General features: G+C 44.2%; 1 protein-coding gene across 1 annotated transcript; it reads left to right on the forward strand.

Moving 5' to 3' along the window:
• Nucleotides 1–12,183: 12,183 nt before the first annotated feature.
• LOC141617554 (uncharacterized) lies at nucleotides 12,184–13,536 on the forward strand. The gene is made up of 3 exons (XM_074434742.1): nucleotides 12,184–12,425; nucleotides 12,590–13,133; nucleotides 13,414–13,536. Exons 1-3 carry the CDS (start codon nucleotides 12,184–12,186, stop codon nucleotides 13,534–13,536), a joined length of 909 nt encoding a protein of 302 aa, XP_074290843.1.
• The last annotated feature ends 2,470 nt before the right edge of the window (nucleotides 13,537–16,006 follow it).

Below are 16,006 nucleotides of genomic sequence, written 5' to 3' on the forward strand. Positions count from 1 at the left end.
TATGACCCAAAACATGGGTCACTAGATCGAGTGAGTGACTTACTCGATCGAGTAGGTGAAGGTCAGAAGCACATAAAACAAATTACCAGGGCTACTCGATCGAGTAAGGGCTACTCGATCGAGTAACAAGAGGTGCACTCGATCGAGTGAGGGCCACTCGATCGAGTACCCTACGCATTTCTCAGCATTGTCCAATTTTCGTAAAACGGTCATAACTCACTCGTTTCTTGATCGTTTTGGGCGTGTGACCTATCGTTAGAATTGTAACAGAACAAGCTATCACCTCCAACTGGAATCATATTAAAATCATTTATGCATCTCAATTAATAACAGTTTAAAGACAACTTCACTGTAATCAGACGACATACTATTCGATTTTCTCTTTCAAACAACTTAAACAACAACAAGGTAGACAAAAACAACTCAATACTTGTAAAATCAGTATCCTTAACCACATGTTACTACCTTCAAAAGCCAAGCAACAAACAACTCAATGCACATATATCATTCAACTTACCCATCATATATTACCCGCATGTTTTTATTCTATACTTTACGTAAACAAAATCACAAATATATGACATCAAGTCCCCCTATTCACATGTTACTAGCATAACAACATTATAAAATCACTAACATCATACAACATGCTTAATCATAAATCATATTGTCATGCAACGATTATTCATCTTTTTCCACCAATTCATTCATCATACCACATGTTCATCCACCATATACGTTCAACATATTCACCCAACACATCCATTCGACTTATTCACCCAACATATGCATAAGAATAATAGTAAACAAATATGTGATCTGACTTCATTATATGACTTTACGCAAACACAATATACGTATACGACACAACATTCCTATTCACATGTTCCTTATTTTGCCAGATCATAAATCATCCATCATGTCATTCATATATCCAACCAACAACATATATAATTATATCTTCCTTTACTACACATCTCCTATCATCCATATACATGCATCCACCGATTCATACAACTCATTACTACATGAATACATAGCACAAAAGGTGAACACATAGCAATCCCGACTCACATCCCATGGTGACCGGTTCAAAATTGTAGGGCGAATTCGCGACTTTAGGACGTCTCCCAAGTCTTTGCAGTAGCTCCTACAATTCCTACCCGGGTTCATTTTAGTTTGACTCCATATGTTCATTAGGTTCATTGGTTACTGGTTTCAAGATCCTTGCTCTGATACCACTTTGTGACACCCCCATACTCCAAGTGTCTTACCAGGACCACTCAGGTATAGGAACATCACCATCTCGGTTACCCGAGGCAATGAATATCATAAGACAATAACGAAACGTACTTTAAAAGTAAATATAAAGTTTAAGTGATAGAACTGAACTCCAAAACTGTTAAAAGAAAATACAACTGTTCTCATATGTTAAACCAACTAGCTAAAGAACAACATTCGACACAGCGGAAGACTTCTAAAACGGCTCGTGATGAGTCAACCCAGCTATCCCATGCACATCAACCAAACCTGCTCAATAAATGCTCACCACCCCGAATGGATCACCACATTTTTTAAAACATTTAAACGGGTCAGTACTAATTACAAAACACAAAGCCACAACGAAACAAGTACGCAAACAACTCAACAACACAACAATCCTCCAAACTCCATAATCAATGTCCACACAACTAACTACACACTAAAGTGTGTAGCCCTGCCAGAGTATCCATCGCAATGATACTCCACACCGTGATGGGGGACCGCAGCCGTTCCCACCTAAGCCCTGCTCATCTCCATCGAGCGATAAACCCATGTTCATTAATGTGCACATCCCCTCCTGTGGCGGATTCCACAGAGGGCGAATCAAGGGCGTGAAGCCACTCCCGCAAGTGACTCCACTCAGCCAGGGACGCACCCCGAAGATCACAGATAGATAAACAGTAATCACAACACAAAACCAATAACCGTCTGAATCAATCAATAATACGAAATCACAATCGTCTGAATCAATCAACAATCAATAACTACAGCACAATCACCACACATTATGTAATTAATACTGAGTAGGGAAACCCTACCTGAAATAAGCCATCACAAGACCGTCACAACCAGCTAATCAAAATGCTCTTCTACGAAATCTCCTCTTACAAACACATATACAATCATGCAATTACTACTAAGCCAATCAAACACCCAAAACCCCCAAATTACCCAATTAGGGTTTTGAACAAACTCAACGAACCACTATAAAAAATATACAAGAATCTTACCCTTGACGCGATGAACTCAACGGTGTAAAGAATAAGACGATCCGACGATCCCAGCCCATGGGATTTGTTAACAACGCGAACAAGGAGAACAACGTAACTCTTTTTCTCTCTTGAATTGTTTTAGAAAAGTGAAAACTGATTAAGAAAGGTGGTAGAAATCCTTTTATATTAATCACGCGTTATTAACAAAACTCGGCTAAAATAACCAGTAAGACTCACTTACTCGATCGAGTAAGTAACTTACTCGATCGAGTGCCCCTTACTCGATCGAGTGCCACACATACTCGATCGAGTATCTATCAGACAGGCTACTGTTTCGTATAAAAATATACTTACTCGACAGAGTAAGCCCCACTCGATAGAGTACCCATAGACATAGAAAATCGTAGTATTACAAGAACATAAACACAAATGACCATATAGCAAGAACGAAAACCTATAAAGAACGAAGCCTTACCAGACGAGATCTGGAATTCGGCAGCTGGGGGTTCTTGCTGACTGGTGGAGGTACCAACTTCCTCTTCTTCTTCTTCTTCTTCTTCTTCTTCTTCTTCTTCTTCTTCTTCTTCTTCTTCTTCTTCTTCTTCTTCTTCTTCTTCTTCTTCTTCTTCTTCTTCTTCTTCTTCTTCTTCTTCTTCTTCTTCTTCTTCTTCTTCCACTTCCTCCTCTTCCTTCTCTTATTCCTTCTCTTCTTCCCTCTCTTGCTCTCCTTCACCAATGTCAAGAGGTTCGGAGGCAGATGCACCAATAGGGGAAGAAAGTACACCAGGGTAAGAACGAGTTGCAACAGAAGAGCAGCAAATAAACGCTAATCACGCCGTGATATCTCGAGGAACCGGGCCGCTTCAAACCTACAACAGTACACCAGTAAGAACATTAAGATAAAAGAAAAACGACAGACACCTAGAAACTAAAATTGCCTTTAGAGGCCCCCACTTGTCAATTAAGTACTCGGGAGTGGGGGTAAGAGAGCCAATCTTAACAAAGATGAAATTCGTATTCCAGCCTTCATCCCTCACTTTGGGAGGAAGGATCACACCAGGGTTGCTGGCGTCGCAGGACCTCAAGGTGATAAGCCCGACAACAAAGGGCCTGAAAGTATAGAGCAAGGCGAGGTCACCCAGACCAATCCCGAGAGCGTGATCCTCAGCGAGGATGGAGAGCGAAACCAGAACGCGCCATGCATGAGGCGCAAGCTGGCAGATCGCCAACCTGTAGTAACGCTAGATCCTTTGCACCAGAGGAGGGAAGGGAAAAGACAAACCCTGGGTAAAAGGGTACTCGTACAGGCATACCCAACCGGGATTATGGGCATCCGGCGCCTCCCCAGGCTGAGGAATGTGAATCTCGACCTCCTGCCCAAGGCCAAACCCTCTCTCTCACCTCCTCGAGGGGGGTGTCAGCAAAGCTGGAATCGCACAGATAGTGATCTGCGAGGATCCCAGAGGATCGGAAGGGAGAGAGAGCAGCAGCAGATGGACCCCCATGGGGAGAAGGAGGAGGAACGGTACGACGGATAGACCTTTTGACCATGATTGCAAAGTTTAAAGGCGAAAAAATTAAGAGAGAGAATAAAAAGTGAGGAGTTTACCTGGTGGATATGGAGATTTTATAAGGGAGGGAGAGTAAATGGTTTTTAGGAAATGGGGTAATATGGATGGGAATAAAGGAAGTGGGAGGGGGAGGGGTATATTTATAACCAAAAGAAGTTAGGAGAGGGAGTTAAGAGAGGAAGTTCAGGGAAGGAGTTAGGAGAGGGAGTTATTGAGAGGAAGTTAAGGGAGAGAGTTAGGTTGGGAGGGGATCAAGGGAAAGGAGACATGGGGGAGGTGGGGAGTTATTGAGATGAAGTGACTGATTAGACCTCTAATGGTCAAACTCAGTGGATAAGAATGCAAGTGGGCTGATGTCACACTATGACATCACCACTACATGTAGCGTCAGAAGGGAAGCAACTCCCAGCATCCATCGAGCAAGAACAGAACCTGACAGTTGCTTGGAGGTAATTGTATGGGTAAAAATACCCTCTCATTTTCATCTTGACGTGGCAACTCGCAATTGGATAAAATAAAGGCACACAGATCAATTTCAAGGCAGCAGGCTGCTAGACGCAAGGAAGAACAAGGGGGGATGAACCTAGACATTCAAGTGATATAAAGGCCACGTTTGAATTAAATAACAAATAGCCAGCAGGAACGTTGAAATGGTCGGGAACATTGCAACAATCGTAAGCTTTGACAAAGTCAGCAACCACTTCCTATTTCATAGGAAGTGGAGCGTATGGTTGAGCATATGTAGGGAGCATGTACAACGACTCAAAGAAAGGCTATAAAAGAGCAACAAACATCAGATTCAAGGCATTCATCTTGGCTCCACTCGAAGAAATATCATTCGCCACCTGAAACAAATAATATCATCTACACACTTAGAAACTAATATATCGTTCATCTCAATTGTACTTAGTCGTTGGGATCACTGCTGTACCTCCTGATCGTTCCAGCTAAGTTCACCCTCGGATACTATTACTACTAGTGGATCATTGGTAGGATAACATTTTCCCCCGCGGTTTTTCCCACATTTTGGGTTTCCCGCGTCACCATTTTGCTTGTGTCACTTGTCTCTCTTTCTTTTTCGTTTGTCTTTCTTTCGTACTAGTTGTTTACTTTCGTTCTCGCTATGTTCTTATTAGCGATCTACTTAAGTCCTTAATATCTTATTTTAACTGGAATAGCCGCATTGACTCACAAATCTCTAGTCGGTAAAATCTTACTAAAACAGCCGCTCTTGTGGAAAAGTTCGTGGACAATCTAAGGCCTATATATGAAAATCACTTGAGGTACCAAAACATCAAGTCTTTAAAAGACTTAACAGTATTAGGTACAAGAATCGAAGATGATATTCGCAAAACACTCTTGTCCAAAATAGTAGGACGCGGATATCAAGGGTCAACATCAACTAGAAGTCGTTCCTACGGTTCCACCAGCAAGAGCGACGATGTCAACCTCGTCGAGTCATCCAAGAAAAACAATACCCCGAGAAAGTTCAATGACATCAGTGACACATACACAAATGCGCTGAAGAGGTTGATGAAGCAAGGAAGAATCCAACCAATAGGACTTACACCTGACCCAGAAATGAAGTCCAAATTCTGGGACGATAATACTTATTGCGATTATCACAGGGGCAAAGGACACGACACAGAAAACTGTTATAGGCGGAAGCATGCTCTCCAAGACATGATTGAAGATGGATGTTTGCCTATCCCTCTCGCAATTAAGCCTAACAATACAAAGAATCCTCTTGGAATTTTAATGATCTCGGATGAGGGATCCACCTTGGATTGCTCACACCTTATCTCTCTAGTCGAAAATGAAATCAATATGGTCGACCATGGATAAGCCTACTCTACCATCGCACCAACTATTGCAGATTTTGTCACACGGGCAAGAAGTGTGAGTAGACAGGTTGTTGAACTAGAAGATGTCATGTCGTCTTTGCAAAAGTCAACACAAGAGCCACACAAATGGCCATTTCCCTATCCTACGAGTCTACGATGCAAGAAGTCATCACGGCAGTTGACGATTTGGTTCAACAGATTATCCATCTAGAATCCGAAATCTTATACCTCAAAGAACTCAACACTATCAATGGCATTTGGGCCGACAATGACGAAGATGTTTACCTCAAAGAACATCCCTTGGTCAAAACTTTGGAGGATCTTGACATAGATCACCTAACTCGATCTGATTACCCATACCAAAATATCACTCCAGTGCAAACAAATAATTCAGCTACAAATGGAAATGTCATATCTCCAACAGAGAATAATGAAGATTCAGTCACTGACCACTTAATGAAGCAACTACAGAAGACAAAGGCTGATCTTTCAGTCTGGCAACTAGTTGCTAGTTCATTTCCACATCGCCAAGCTTTGCTACAAGCATTGGCTAAACTCAACATAGCACACGACACTACTCCAGATGATGTGGTCAACCTAGTCCTCCAGGACTCAATCAAGCTAAGTAACCCAGTTACTTTCTCAGATGAAGACTTGCTACCTTTTGGTGTCACTCACAATCTAGCCTTTAAATTACGGTTGCATGTCTCAAAAAGAATGTACCCGTTTAGCAAGACTCAAGGGCATGACGCTAATGCTAGCTCCTAGGTCACATAATGCCTTCTCAATAGAGAAGGTACATATATTACAAGGAACGGAAAAGCTACCCGGGTCCTCTAGCTTATGGGGTGCAGTGTGAGTCAAATAAGAACATGACTCTTTAGTGAGTGCGACAATATGCACTGTTTCAAGTGACCTCTTTTTAGAAAGCAATTGCTTCATGAACTTCATATAAGCAGGCACTTGATTCACTAATTCAAGGAAAGGTACTTGTACGTTAAGACTACGAACAACATTTTCAAATTTATTGAAAGATACCTGTTCCTTCGTCGGCACTAGTCTCTCTGGATAAGGGGCTGAAAGAAGTAACTTAGCCCTCTCCTCTAAATCTCGCATGCCGGCATCCGTGGACGTAGGCTGGAAGTCCACTACCTTGTCCTTATTAAAGCTTGACCCCTCTTCAGACCGTCTCAAATATGAACCATTGATCGACATTGGGTCGTACTTCGGAGCCGGGACTGACCCATCAGCACTCGGGTCTCGCCCTAATATTTTCGGGACTGTCGTACCCCAAAACAAATGATCCCTCAGGTTGTCGGGCATTGGAGGACGAAATTGTTCAATATCAGCAGCGCCCTCGGTCGATCGACCGGTTAGGTCAGTCGATCGACTGACTTGAACAGGACCAGAAGCTCCTGTAACTCGCACTTCAGTCGATCGACTGGGTGTATCAGTCAATCGACTGATATACCTGGTAGACGCCTTTTTCTTTCCTTTGTTCGTTCCAGCTTTGTTTTGACTCGGTTCCGACTTATCTTTTTCAGGGGCATCCTCAATCATAGCAGGCCCTTCCAGGGTAGACCCGCTCCTCAAAGTGATGGCATTAAGGGTCTCCTTTTGGTCGGTTTGAGTCGGTAAGTGCCCCGGAGCTCGAGTGGTACTCTTGCTAGCCAATTGAGCAATTTGGCTCTCTAGTAGTTTCATTCCGGCCTCTCTAGCTTGGGACTCCTTTTGCAACATATTCTTCAACTCAGCAAACTCATAATTTTGGGATTGTTGCTGCTGCGGCATATAGGGAGGTTTTTGATATGGTTGTTGCTTGTGAGGGGGTACATAAGCTTCTTGCTTTCCGCTTCTTTGTGGAGGTTGAGTCGGATTCAGGACATTCTGCCTACTCCACCTCAAGTTGGGATGGACATTCAGCTCATAGTACGTGTTTGTCTGCCTGTAATGTTGAAAGGCAGTACAAGACTCGAAGGGACTAGGACAATTTTCTGAGACATGTCCCTCAGCTCCACATCTTCTACAGACGAAAGGACCGTCTGAAACAGCATTCACATGATACATCCCTCCTTTTGAAGCTCCTCCCAACTCGTATTTGTCAAACCTCGCCGTGAGAGCCTCTAACGCAGCTATAGAAGGGGATTCAGCACTCCTCCTCTGATTGCCTCTCGAATTCCCATATTCAGCTTTATGGGTGGCTAGGTCATCAATGATCTTCCACCCCTTAGTCTCTCCCATATTCTCAGCAAATCGGCCATTGGCTGCAGCATCCAAAATAGCCCTCTAATCGTCATACAACCCATTATAGAACTGATTGCAAAGACTCCATTTTTCGAACCCATGGTGCGGTATGGTTCGTACCAATTTATTGAAACGGACCCATGCTTCATGAAAGTTCTCATCCGGCCCTTGTTTAAAGCTCATGATCTGAGCTCTAATGGCATTCGTCTTTGAGGAAGAGAAGTATTTTTTGTAAAATGCCAGGGCTAAGGAATTCCAATCGGTGATCCCATGAGCGGCTCGATCCGGATCTGTACCACTCCCTTGCAAAGCATCACGAGTGAGAATATAAACATAGTCTCTTTTATCCGGTCTCTGGGTCACACCGGTCGGTGGGGGTATAGAGCAACAAGAATCGATAAATATCTCCATATGCTTGTCGCATCTTCATTTGCGGCTCCCCGAATCGGTTCCTCTCAACTAAGTTGATATAGGAAGGCTTTGGTTCGAATTTCCTATCAGCTCCAGGTAATTCGAACCCCTTGTAAAGATTTTCATTTGTCGGCTCGAGAATGACTTGCTATAGTTGCTTCTTCACCATTGGAATTTCGGAGAAGTGACTGTCTCGGTGAAGAAGTAGAAGCAGGAGATGTAGGTGGATCTTCTTCGAACAGAGCGTTCTCGTAGTAACTTGACAGAGTACTCAGCTCTTCCTCTGTCGGCAACACCCTTGATGATCGTCTCAACTCGCGCAAGGATTTCTCAATCTCAGGATTGAACGGTACTAATTCACCACCCTGTGACCTGCGCATAAGAAGAAACTACAAAAAGAATATAAGAAAAGTTTAAGGAACGGATGTCCCTTAAACTAGGAAAGACTAAATAAAAACAACTAAAAATTAGAACAATTGCCTACCCGGCAACGGCGCCAAAATTTGATACCCGTCGTTGTGAGTACCAAAAATAATATTTATAATTCCTATTAAAACTAACCTAGGCTAGTGGTAACAGGGTCGAACCACAAGGAGGCGAATGTAATTAAAAGTTGTCTAAAATTAGTCTAAGGTAACAAGTGTGGGGGTTGATTTGATTTGGTCTATAGGTAAAAGCAATAAAGATAATAAACTAAAGAAATATATTAAATCGAATACAAAGAAGGGTACTAGGATGGTCGGTTCACTATAGTTTCGGCGGCAGCAAACTAAGTCGGTCTAAAACAAACACATGAGGCGGGAAAACAAGAGGTCCTCTCGGTCCACTCTTAACAGATAAAATCTTTCGATCTCGCTATAAGACCCTAATATCACTAATACTGACTCTCGTCCTGAAAAGTGACTAATAATCTAAACTTTACCTATCTTTCGATCTCAGCATAGTTTAGTCATTTTAATTGGTGATCTAACAACTGTCCCTATCTCTCGATCTAATGGGTCAGTCATATCCTAAACATTCAACTAGTCGTGTGCACTCGATTCGTCGAATAAAGAATTAAAACAATTAAAATGAAGGTAATACCTCACATGGTCAGTCGATCGACCAGGTATGGCAGTCGATCGACTGACACGCGATTCAGGCCATGTTAATTATACGCCTCCTAATCTATAGTTCCCCTACATCCTAGCACAAGCAATTTAGCTACTCATACTGAAATTAAAGGCAACAATAAAATCGGCTAAATAAACTACATAATTCATGATTAATGCGGTAAAATAAACAATTAACATAAGACGGCAATTCGGCTTTGGGGAAACTGATCTAGCAATTCTACAACTACGAATGAATGCAAAACAACTGAATAAAACCAGAGAATACCGTGTGAATTGCGAAGGAAAAGAACAAAGCTGAATGCAACAGTGAATTGTATTCAATACCGAAGCAATCCTCGAACCCTAATTAATAAACTCAAACTAAATGGAATGGAAAACTGAATGTAAAACTTAGATTAAAGCTAGATGATTATATCTCTGAACTAGGTTACGTTATATAGAAAAAATCACGTAACTTTTATTTCCAAAACCTAAATACCATGGGCTTCAAGTTTCCCAATCTTTTAATTCTCGTCTGAAGTAGCGTCTTGGTCGATCGACTGTTGGGACCGGTCTTTCGATCGGGATGCGCGGTGTCTGAGAGCTTTCGGATCCGTGGGTTGGTCGATCGACTAAGGGTACTGGTCGATCGACTGCTTTAGCTGGTACTTGACTTCTATAGTCTCGTGGATTTGTCTTTTGGGCCTTGAAATGCGCATCAAGCTCCTTCCTTAAGTGAATACTTCTCGTCAAATGCAATGCAGGATACTCGGGGACGGATTTAGCTCAATTTTCGTTGAATTCTTCACATTTCTGCAATAATGTACAAAAACACGAAAGTAGATGGAAATAGGGGAAATGGTAGCTTAAACTACACAAATGAGCTCAGAAATGCGTGTAAAATGAGGTATAAAACATCATATAAATGACACGCATCATCGCAATTGGATAAAATAAAGGCACACGGATCAATGACAAGGCAGCAGGTTGCTAGACGCAAGGAAGAACAAGGGGGATGAACCGAGACATTCAAGTGATACAAAGGCCACGTTTGAATTAAATAACAAACAGCCAGCAGGAACGTTGAAATGGTCAGCATGAACATTGCAGCGATCAGCAGAAGCTTTGACAAAGTCAGCAACCACATCCTATTTCATAGGAAGCGGGGCGTATGGTTGAGCATATGTAGGGAGCATGTGTAACGACTCAAAGAAGGGCTATAAAAGAACAACAAACATCAGATTCAAGGCATTCATCATTGGCTCCACTCGAAGAAATATCATTCGCCACATGAAACAAATAATATCATCTACACACTTAGAAATTAATACATCGTTCATCTCAATTGTACTTAGTCGTTTGGAGATCACTGCTGTACCTCCTGATCGTTCCAGCTAGGTTCACCCTCGGATACTATTACTACTAGTGGATCATTGGTGGGATACCATTTCCCCCCGCAGTTTTTCCCACATTTTGGGTTTCCCGCATCACCATTTTGCTTGTGTCACTTGTCGCTCTTTCTTTTTTGTTTGTCTTTCTTTCGTACTAGTTGTTTACTTTCGTTCTCGCTATGTTCTTATTACCGATCTACTTAAGTCCTTAATATCTTATTTTAATTGGAATAGCCGCATTGACTCACAAATCTCTAGTTGGTAAAATCTTACCAAAACAGTTTGGCGCCCACCATGGGACATTGTGGTTAAATCTTGGTTAAAATACCTCTTTTCGAAGTATCCTAACATCTCTATAATTGGTCATGTTAGGATCCAATCAGAACGTATCAGATCCGATGAGTGCATCAGTGCAAACTCCAGTAGTAGGGGCGACGCCAGTAACCTCCGGTGTCCCAATAACGGCGGTCCCTACCACCAGAGTGACTGCAGGTCAGGCTCAGTCCCAAGTATCAGCAAAGCCTCCTTACTCCCCCAAAATCACAGATCAGGGAGTAGGGAAGGCTGGCAAATCACCAGTTATTAATCCTGTGCCAAAGCCTAATAAGGATGGGAGTCCGCAGCGCCCAGGATCACCAGGACACCTGATAAGAGCTCATTTCTTAGGAGCATCACAACCGGATCCGGTACAACAGTTGCTCCAAGGGATGACATCCTTGCAACAGGCGGCGACTGGGTTACAAAGAGACAACCAGTTCTTGCAGGAGAATATAGATGATGTGTCACCCCTGGGAACGACCCAGCAGATGGAAAGGTCGACACTCGGCCAGGGGAATTCCAGGGAGTACTCAGGGAGGCTACTACCGCAGAATCTAGTAACCAGGCTCGATATGGATATGCTGTCACCAGGGGAAACCACGCCACCCGAGCAAGCATATCCAGCAGGAACGGTGGCCACCCAAGGTACGATCCAACCACCAGGGGTTCCACCACCACCAAGGATGCCACAAGCGTACCCCGTGGTACTCAATCATGTGGGATTAGGAGCACTGACACCAGATCCCATATCAACAACTAGCAGCACGCCCGTGGTACCAGGGAGCAACCCAGGGGAACATTCAGTAAGAAACGCATACCTCGGGATATGCTCCTATATGCCGTATACCCCAGACAATCAGTTCAGGCCTATTGTGAACTCAACACCATTACCTGGAAGCTACATGGTACCTCCTTACATGCCAGGAGGAACACCAAGTTCATATGGGATCTACTCAGTACCCCACAACCAGGGTATGAGGGTAGGAAGCCATGTAGAATAACAGTTGCAAGATATCAGGTCCCTACTCAGCAAGGTTCCAGGGTTACCACGTCCCATGGAGGTAGCAACCTCACAGTGCTATGCGGATTCCCCCTTCGTGGACAGCATTGCCCTTGTCAGCATGCCAAAGGGGTTCACCACACCAACAATGACATTTTATGATGGAACAGAGGATCCGCTGGAGCCCATCAACCCGTACAAACAGAAAATGATGGTGGTTGCAGCAACAGGGCCTAAGAAGGAGGAATGTATGTGCAAAGGATTCAGTTCCACCTTGTCAGGAGCCGCACTCCAGTGGTTCGTTAATCTATTTCCAGCTTCGCACGGTTAGTGAACATTTTCAATCAGTAGTTCACAAGCAGTCGCAAGCGATCTATACCGGATCGTCCAGAGGTTCAAGGAGTCCACCAGGGATTATCTCGCTAGATTCAATGTATAAAAAAATATCTATCTATCCCTAGGTGCGACCCTACAACGGCAGTCAACGCCTTCAGAAGGGGACTGCATCGCGACTCTGATTTGTACAAGGATCTCACCAAGCATCCATGCGCCACCTTTGAGGAAGTCAAGCAAATGGCAGAGGCTACTTATCGCCTAGAGGAGGATGAGGATAGAAGGGACCTGTATGGAACAGAGTCGTCCATCAGAAAAATCACAACAGAGAAAAAGAATGAAAGAGCCAAACCCTACAGCAAGAACACAGTGAACAAAGTCTCAGGAGAAACAGAGAGCACCGAGGCTCCACCTAAGCTCAGCGAGTATGGGTTCACCACTAGACTTGCTGGGGTAATGAAGGTAATCAGGGAGCTAGGGCAGAGGGCCAGGTGGCTCAAGAAGCCTACCCCCAGGCAGAACGACAGAAGAGATGCCAGGAAAAGGTGTGAATACCACAACGATATTGGCCACAATACAGAAGATTGTATAGTACTACGAAAGGAAGTGAAGCACCTCTATAGTGCTGGATGCTTGAATCACCTGCTCCCTATGGGGGCGAAATCTGGAAAGGTAAATACTGCTGACCAGGCCCAACCATCCCCACCTCCACCTTACTCAAAGGTCGTGAGCGTCATCACAGGGGAGGTCGGAGATATGTGGTCTCACTTATTCAGCAGCAAAGCGCCATGCAACCGAAACTAAAGGAGATAAACCAGAGTTCTCACTCAGGGTCAACAAACAGGATCTACCAGCAATCTCATTCGACGAGGCAGACGTACCTGATGAGGCATAACACCACCATGACGCCTTGATCGTTACCCTTTCTATAGGGAATTGCTTTGTTAAAAAGATATTGGTAGATACAGAAGCTCGTGAATCGATAATCTTTGGAAACCTTGAAGAACATGGGGTTCAGCGAGAAAGACCTGGTGCACAAGGCAGTACCCTTGGTAGGCTTCAGCGGAGAAACTAAACATTCCCTTGGAGAAATAGTGATACCTACCTTTCCAGGGGGTATGAACAAAAAGGTACGGTACTTGGTCATTGATGGTCCGTCAACTTATAACGTGATAATGGCAGGCCCTGGATCCACGAAATGAAAGCAGTACCATCAACGTACCATCGAGCCTGGACGTTCCCTACACCTTGGGGGGTACGGGAGATACTGGGGAGATCAAAATGTAGCTCGGGATTGCTACAAGAACGCTCGAAACCCACCGGGTTTGGTCCAACATAGCAATTACGTAAACCAAGCGCCCCGAGGGAGTATAACGCACCTCCCGGGAGCAACTCGACGAAGTAAACCTGAACCCACGTTTCAAAGAAGAATCTTTGGTGGGAGCTAATTATGCATGTAACATCCATGAGCAGATAATTGAATTTCTACGTACTAACATGGATTGTTTCGCCTGGTCCCATAGCGACATGATTGGCATAGATCCAAGTGTAACTACACACCCATTAAATGTAGACCCCAGCTTTCCTCCAGTCTAGCAGAAAAGGCGGAAATTTACTCCTGAAAGAAACGAGGTGATAAACCAGGAGGTAGACAACCTCCTGGCAGCAGGCAAGATCAGGGAAGTTAACTACCCAGAATGGCTCTCGAATGTTGTGGTTTTACCCAAGAAGAACAACAAGTGGAGAGTATGTGTCGATTTCACAGATCTTAACAAAGCTTGCCAAAAAGACCCGTTCCCCCTGCCGCACATTGATTCCATGGTAGACGCTACAGTAGGGCATGAGCTACTTACTTTCCTTGATGCCTGGAGTGGGTACAACCAAATAAAAATGGACCCTGAGGATCAGGAGAAAACAGCCTTCAGATCTGACAGAGTCTTTTACTGCTACAATGTGATGCCCTATGGCCTCAAGAATGCTGGTTCCACCTATCAGAGCCTGGTGAACAGAATGTTCAAGGAGGAGATAGGGAGAACAATGGAAGTCTACATTGACGATATGGTAGTCAAACTCGAGAAGGCAGAACAACACATGTCCCACCCGGAGAATACCTTCTCGATCCTCGTAAAATACCATATGGAGTGAACCCCATGAAATGCACTTTTGGAGTCTCCTCCGGGAAATTCCTGGGGTACTTGGTGACGCAAAGAGGGATAGAGGCCAACACGGAGCAAATCAAAGCAAAGATTTCGTTAGAATCTCCTCGAAGCCAAAGGACGTACGAGAGGCTCACAGGACGGGCAATGTGACCCTAAACCGGTTCATATCAAGGTCCTCAGATAGGTGTCGATTGTTCTATGACATCCTGAGGAAGAGCCAGAAGTTTGAGTGGACGCAGGAGCATGAAAAGGCGTTTAGGGAGCTCAAGCAGTACCTAAGCACCCCTCCTCTTCTCTCCAAGCCAGAACAGGGAGAACCGTTGTACTTGTATCTATCAGTGACAGAGGCGACTGTAAGCACTGTACTGGTACAAGAGCACGAAGGTATGCAGAAACCAGTATACTATATAAGCAAGTCTCTGTTACAAGCAGAGACCAGGTACACATCTCTATAAAAACTCGTTTTAGCACTTATTACTGCTTCGTACAAATTGCATCCCTGTTTTGAGTCACAGACAATTATGTCGTGACCAACTACCCCCTGAGAACCATTGTAACACCCCAAGTTATTGAGAGTAAGGTTGTCCCACATCGGGGAATTGAGGAGGTTGTGATATGTTTATAAGGGATTCCACCCACCACTTAGTAACAAGGCCTTGTGCTTTTGGGCTTAAGTGAGGACAAGTAATGGGCCCAAAGGTACATATCCCATCTTATTGGGTTTTGTTACGACTGTGGTGGGTCGGGTTGTTATAAATGGTATCATAGCGACCTTGCGACCGTGTGGTGAGCCCGTGGTCGGGAGTACCCGAGTCACACACCTAGCGGGGGAGGATTCTGGGCTTGTGCGGTCAAGTTGGAGGCACAACGAGGACGTTGTGTTCTTTAAGTGGGGGAGATTGTAACACCCCAAGTTATTGAGAGTAAGGTTGCCCCACATCGGGGAATTGAGGAGGTTGTGATATGTTTATAAGGGATTCTACCCAGCACTTAGTAACAAGGCCTTGTGCTTTTGGGCTTAAGTGAGGACAAGTAATGGGCCCAAAGGTACATATCCCATCTTATTGGGGTGTGTTACGACCGTGGTGGGTCGGGTTGTTATAACCATAATGAGGAAACCCGAACTGTCAGGAAGAATGGTTAAGTGGTCTGTCCACCTGAGTGGGTACGACCTGAAATTTGAACCCCGAACAACCATAAAGTCCCAAGCCCTAGCTGACTTTGTGTCAGACTTTAGTCCCACCCTTCAAGAACAAGCCGACAGTGAAATATTGACCCTAAGTGAGGCTAAAGGGGAGCAGGTATGGGAGTTACATGTTGATGGGCATCCAATACGAAGGGAGCAGGGGTAGGGCTGGTCCTGAAATCACCTCAGGGGGAACAGAT

The sequence above is a fragment of the Silene latifolia genome, chromosome X (assembly GCF_048544455.1).
Source record: "Silene latifolia isolate original U9 population chromosome X, ASM4854445v1, whole genome shotgun sequence".
Classification (NCBI taxonomy): Eukaryota; Viridiplantae; Streptophyta; class Magnoliopsida; order Caryophyllales; family Caryophyllaceae; genus Silene; species Silene latifolia.

Excerpts from the sequence above, each read along its gene's own strand:
- LOC141617554 (XM_074434742.1), top strand. The coding sequence starts at position 12,184 with ATGGAGGTAGCAACCTCACAGTGCTATGCGGATTCCCCCTTCGTGGAC. Across the intron at positions 12,426-12,589 it reads TCAGGAGCCGCACTCCAGTG|GTGCGACCCTACAACGGCAG; the intron begins GTTCGTTAATCT and ends ATCTATCCCTAG. Across the intron at positions 13,134-13,413 it reads TGGGGGCGAAATCTGGAAAG|ATATTGGTAGATACAGAAGC; the intron begins GTAAATACTGCT and ends TTTGTTAAAAAG.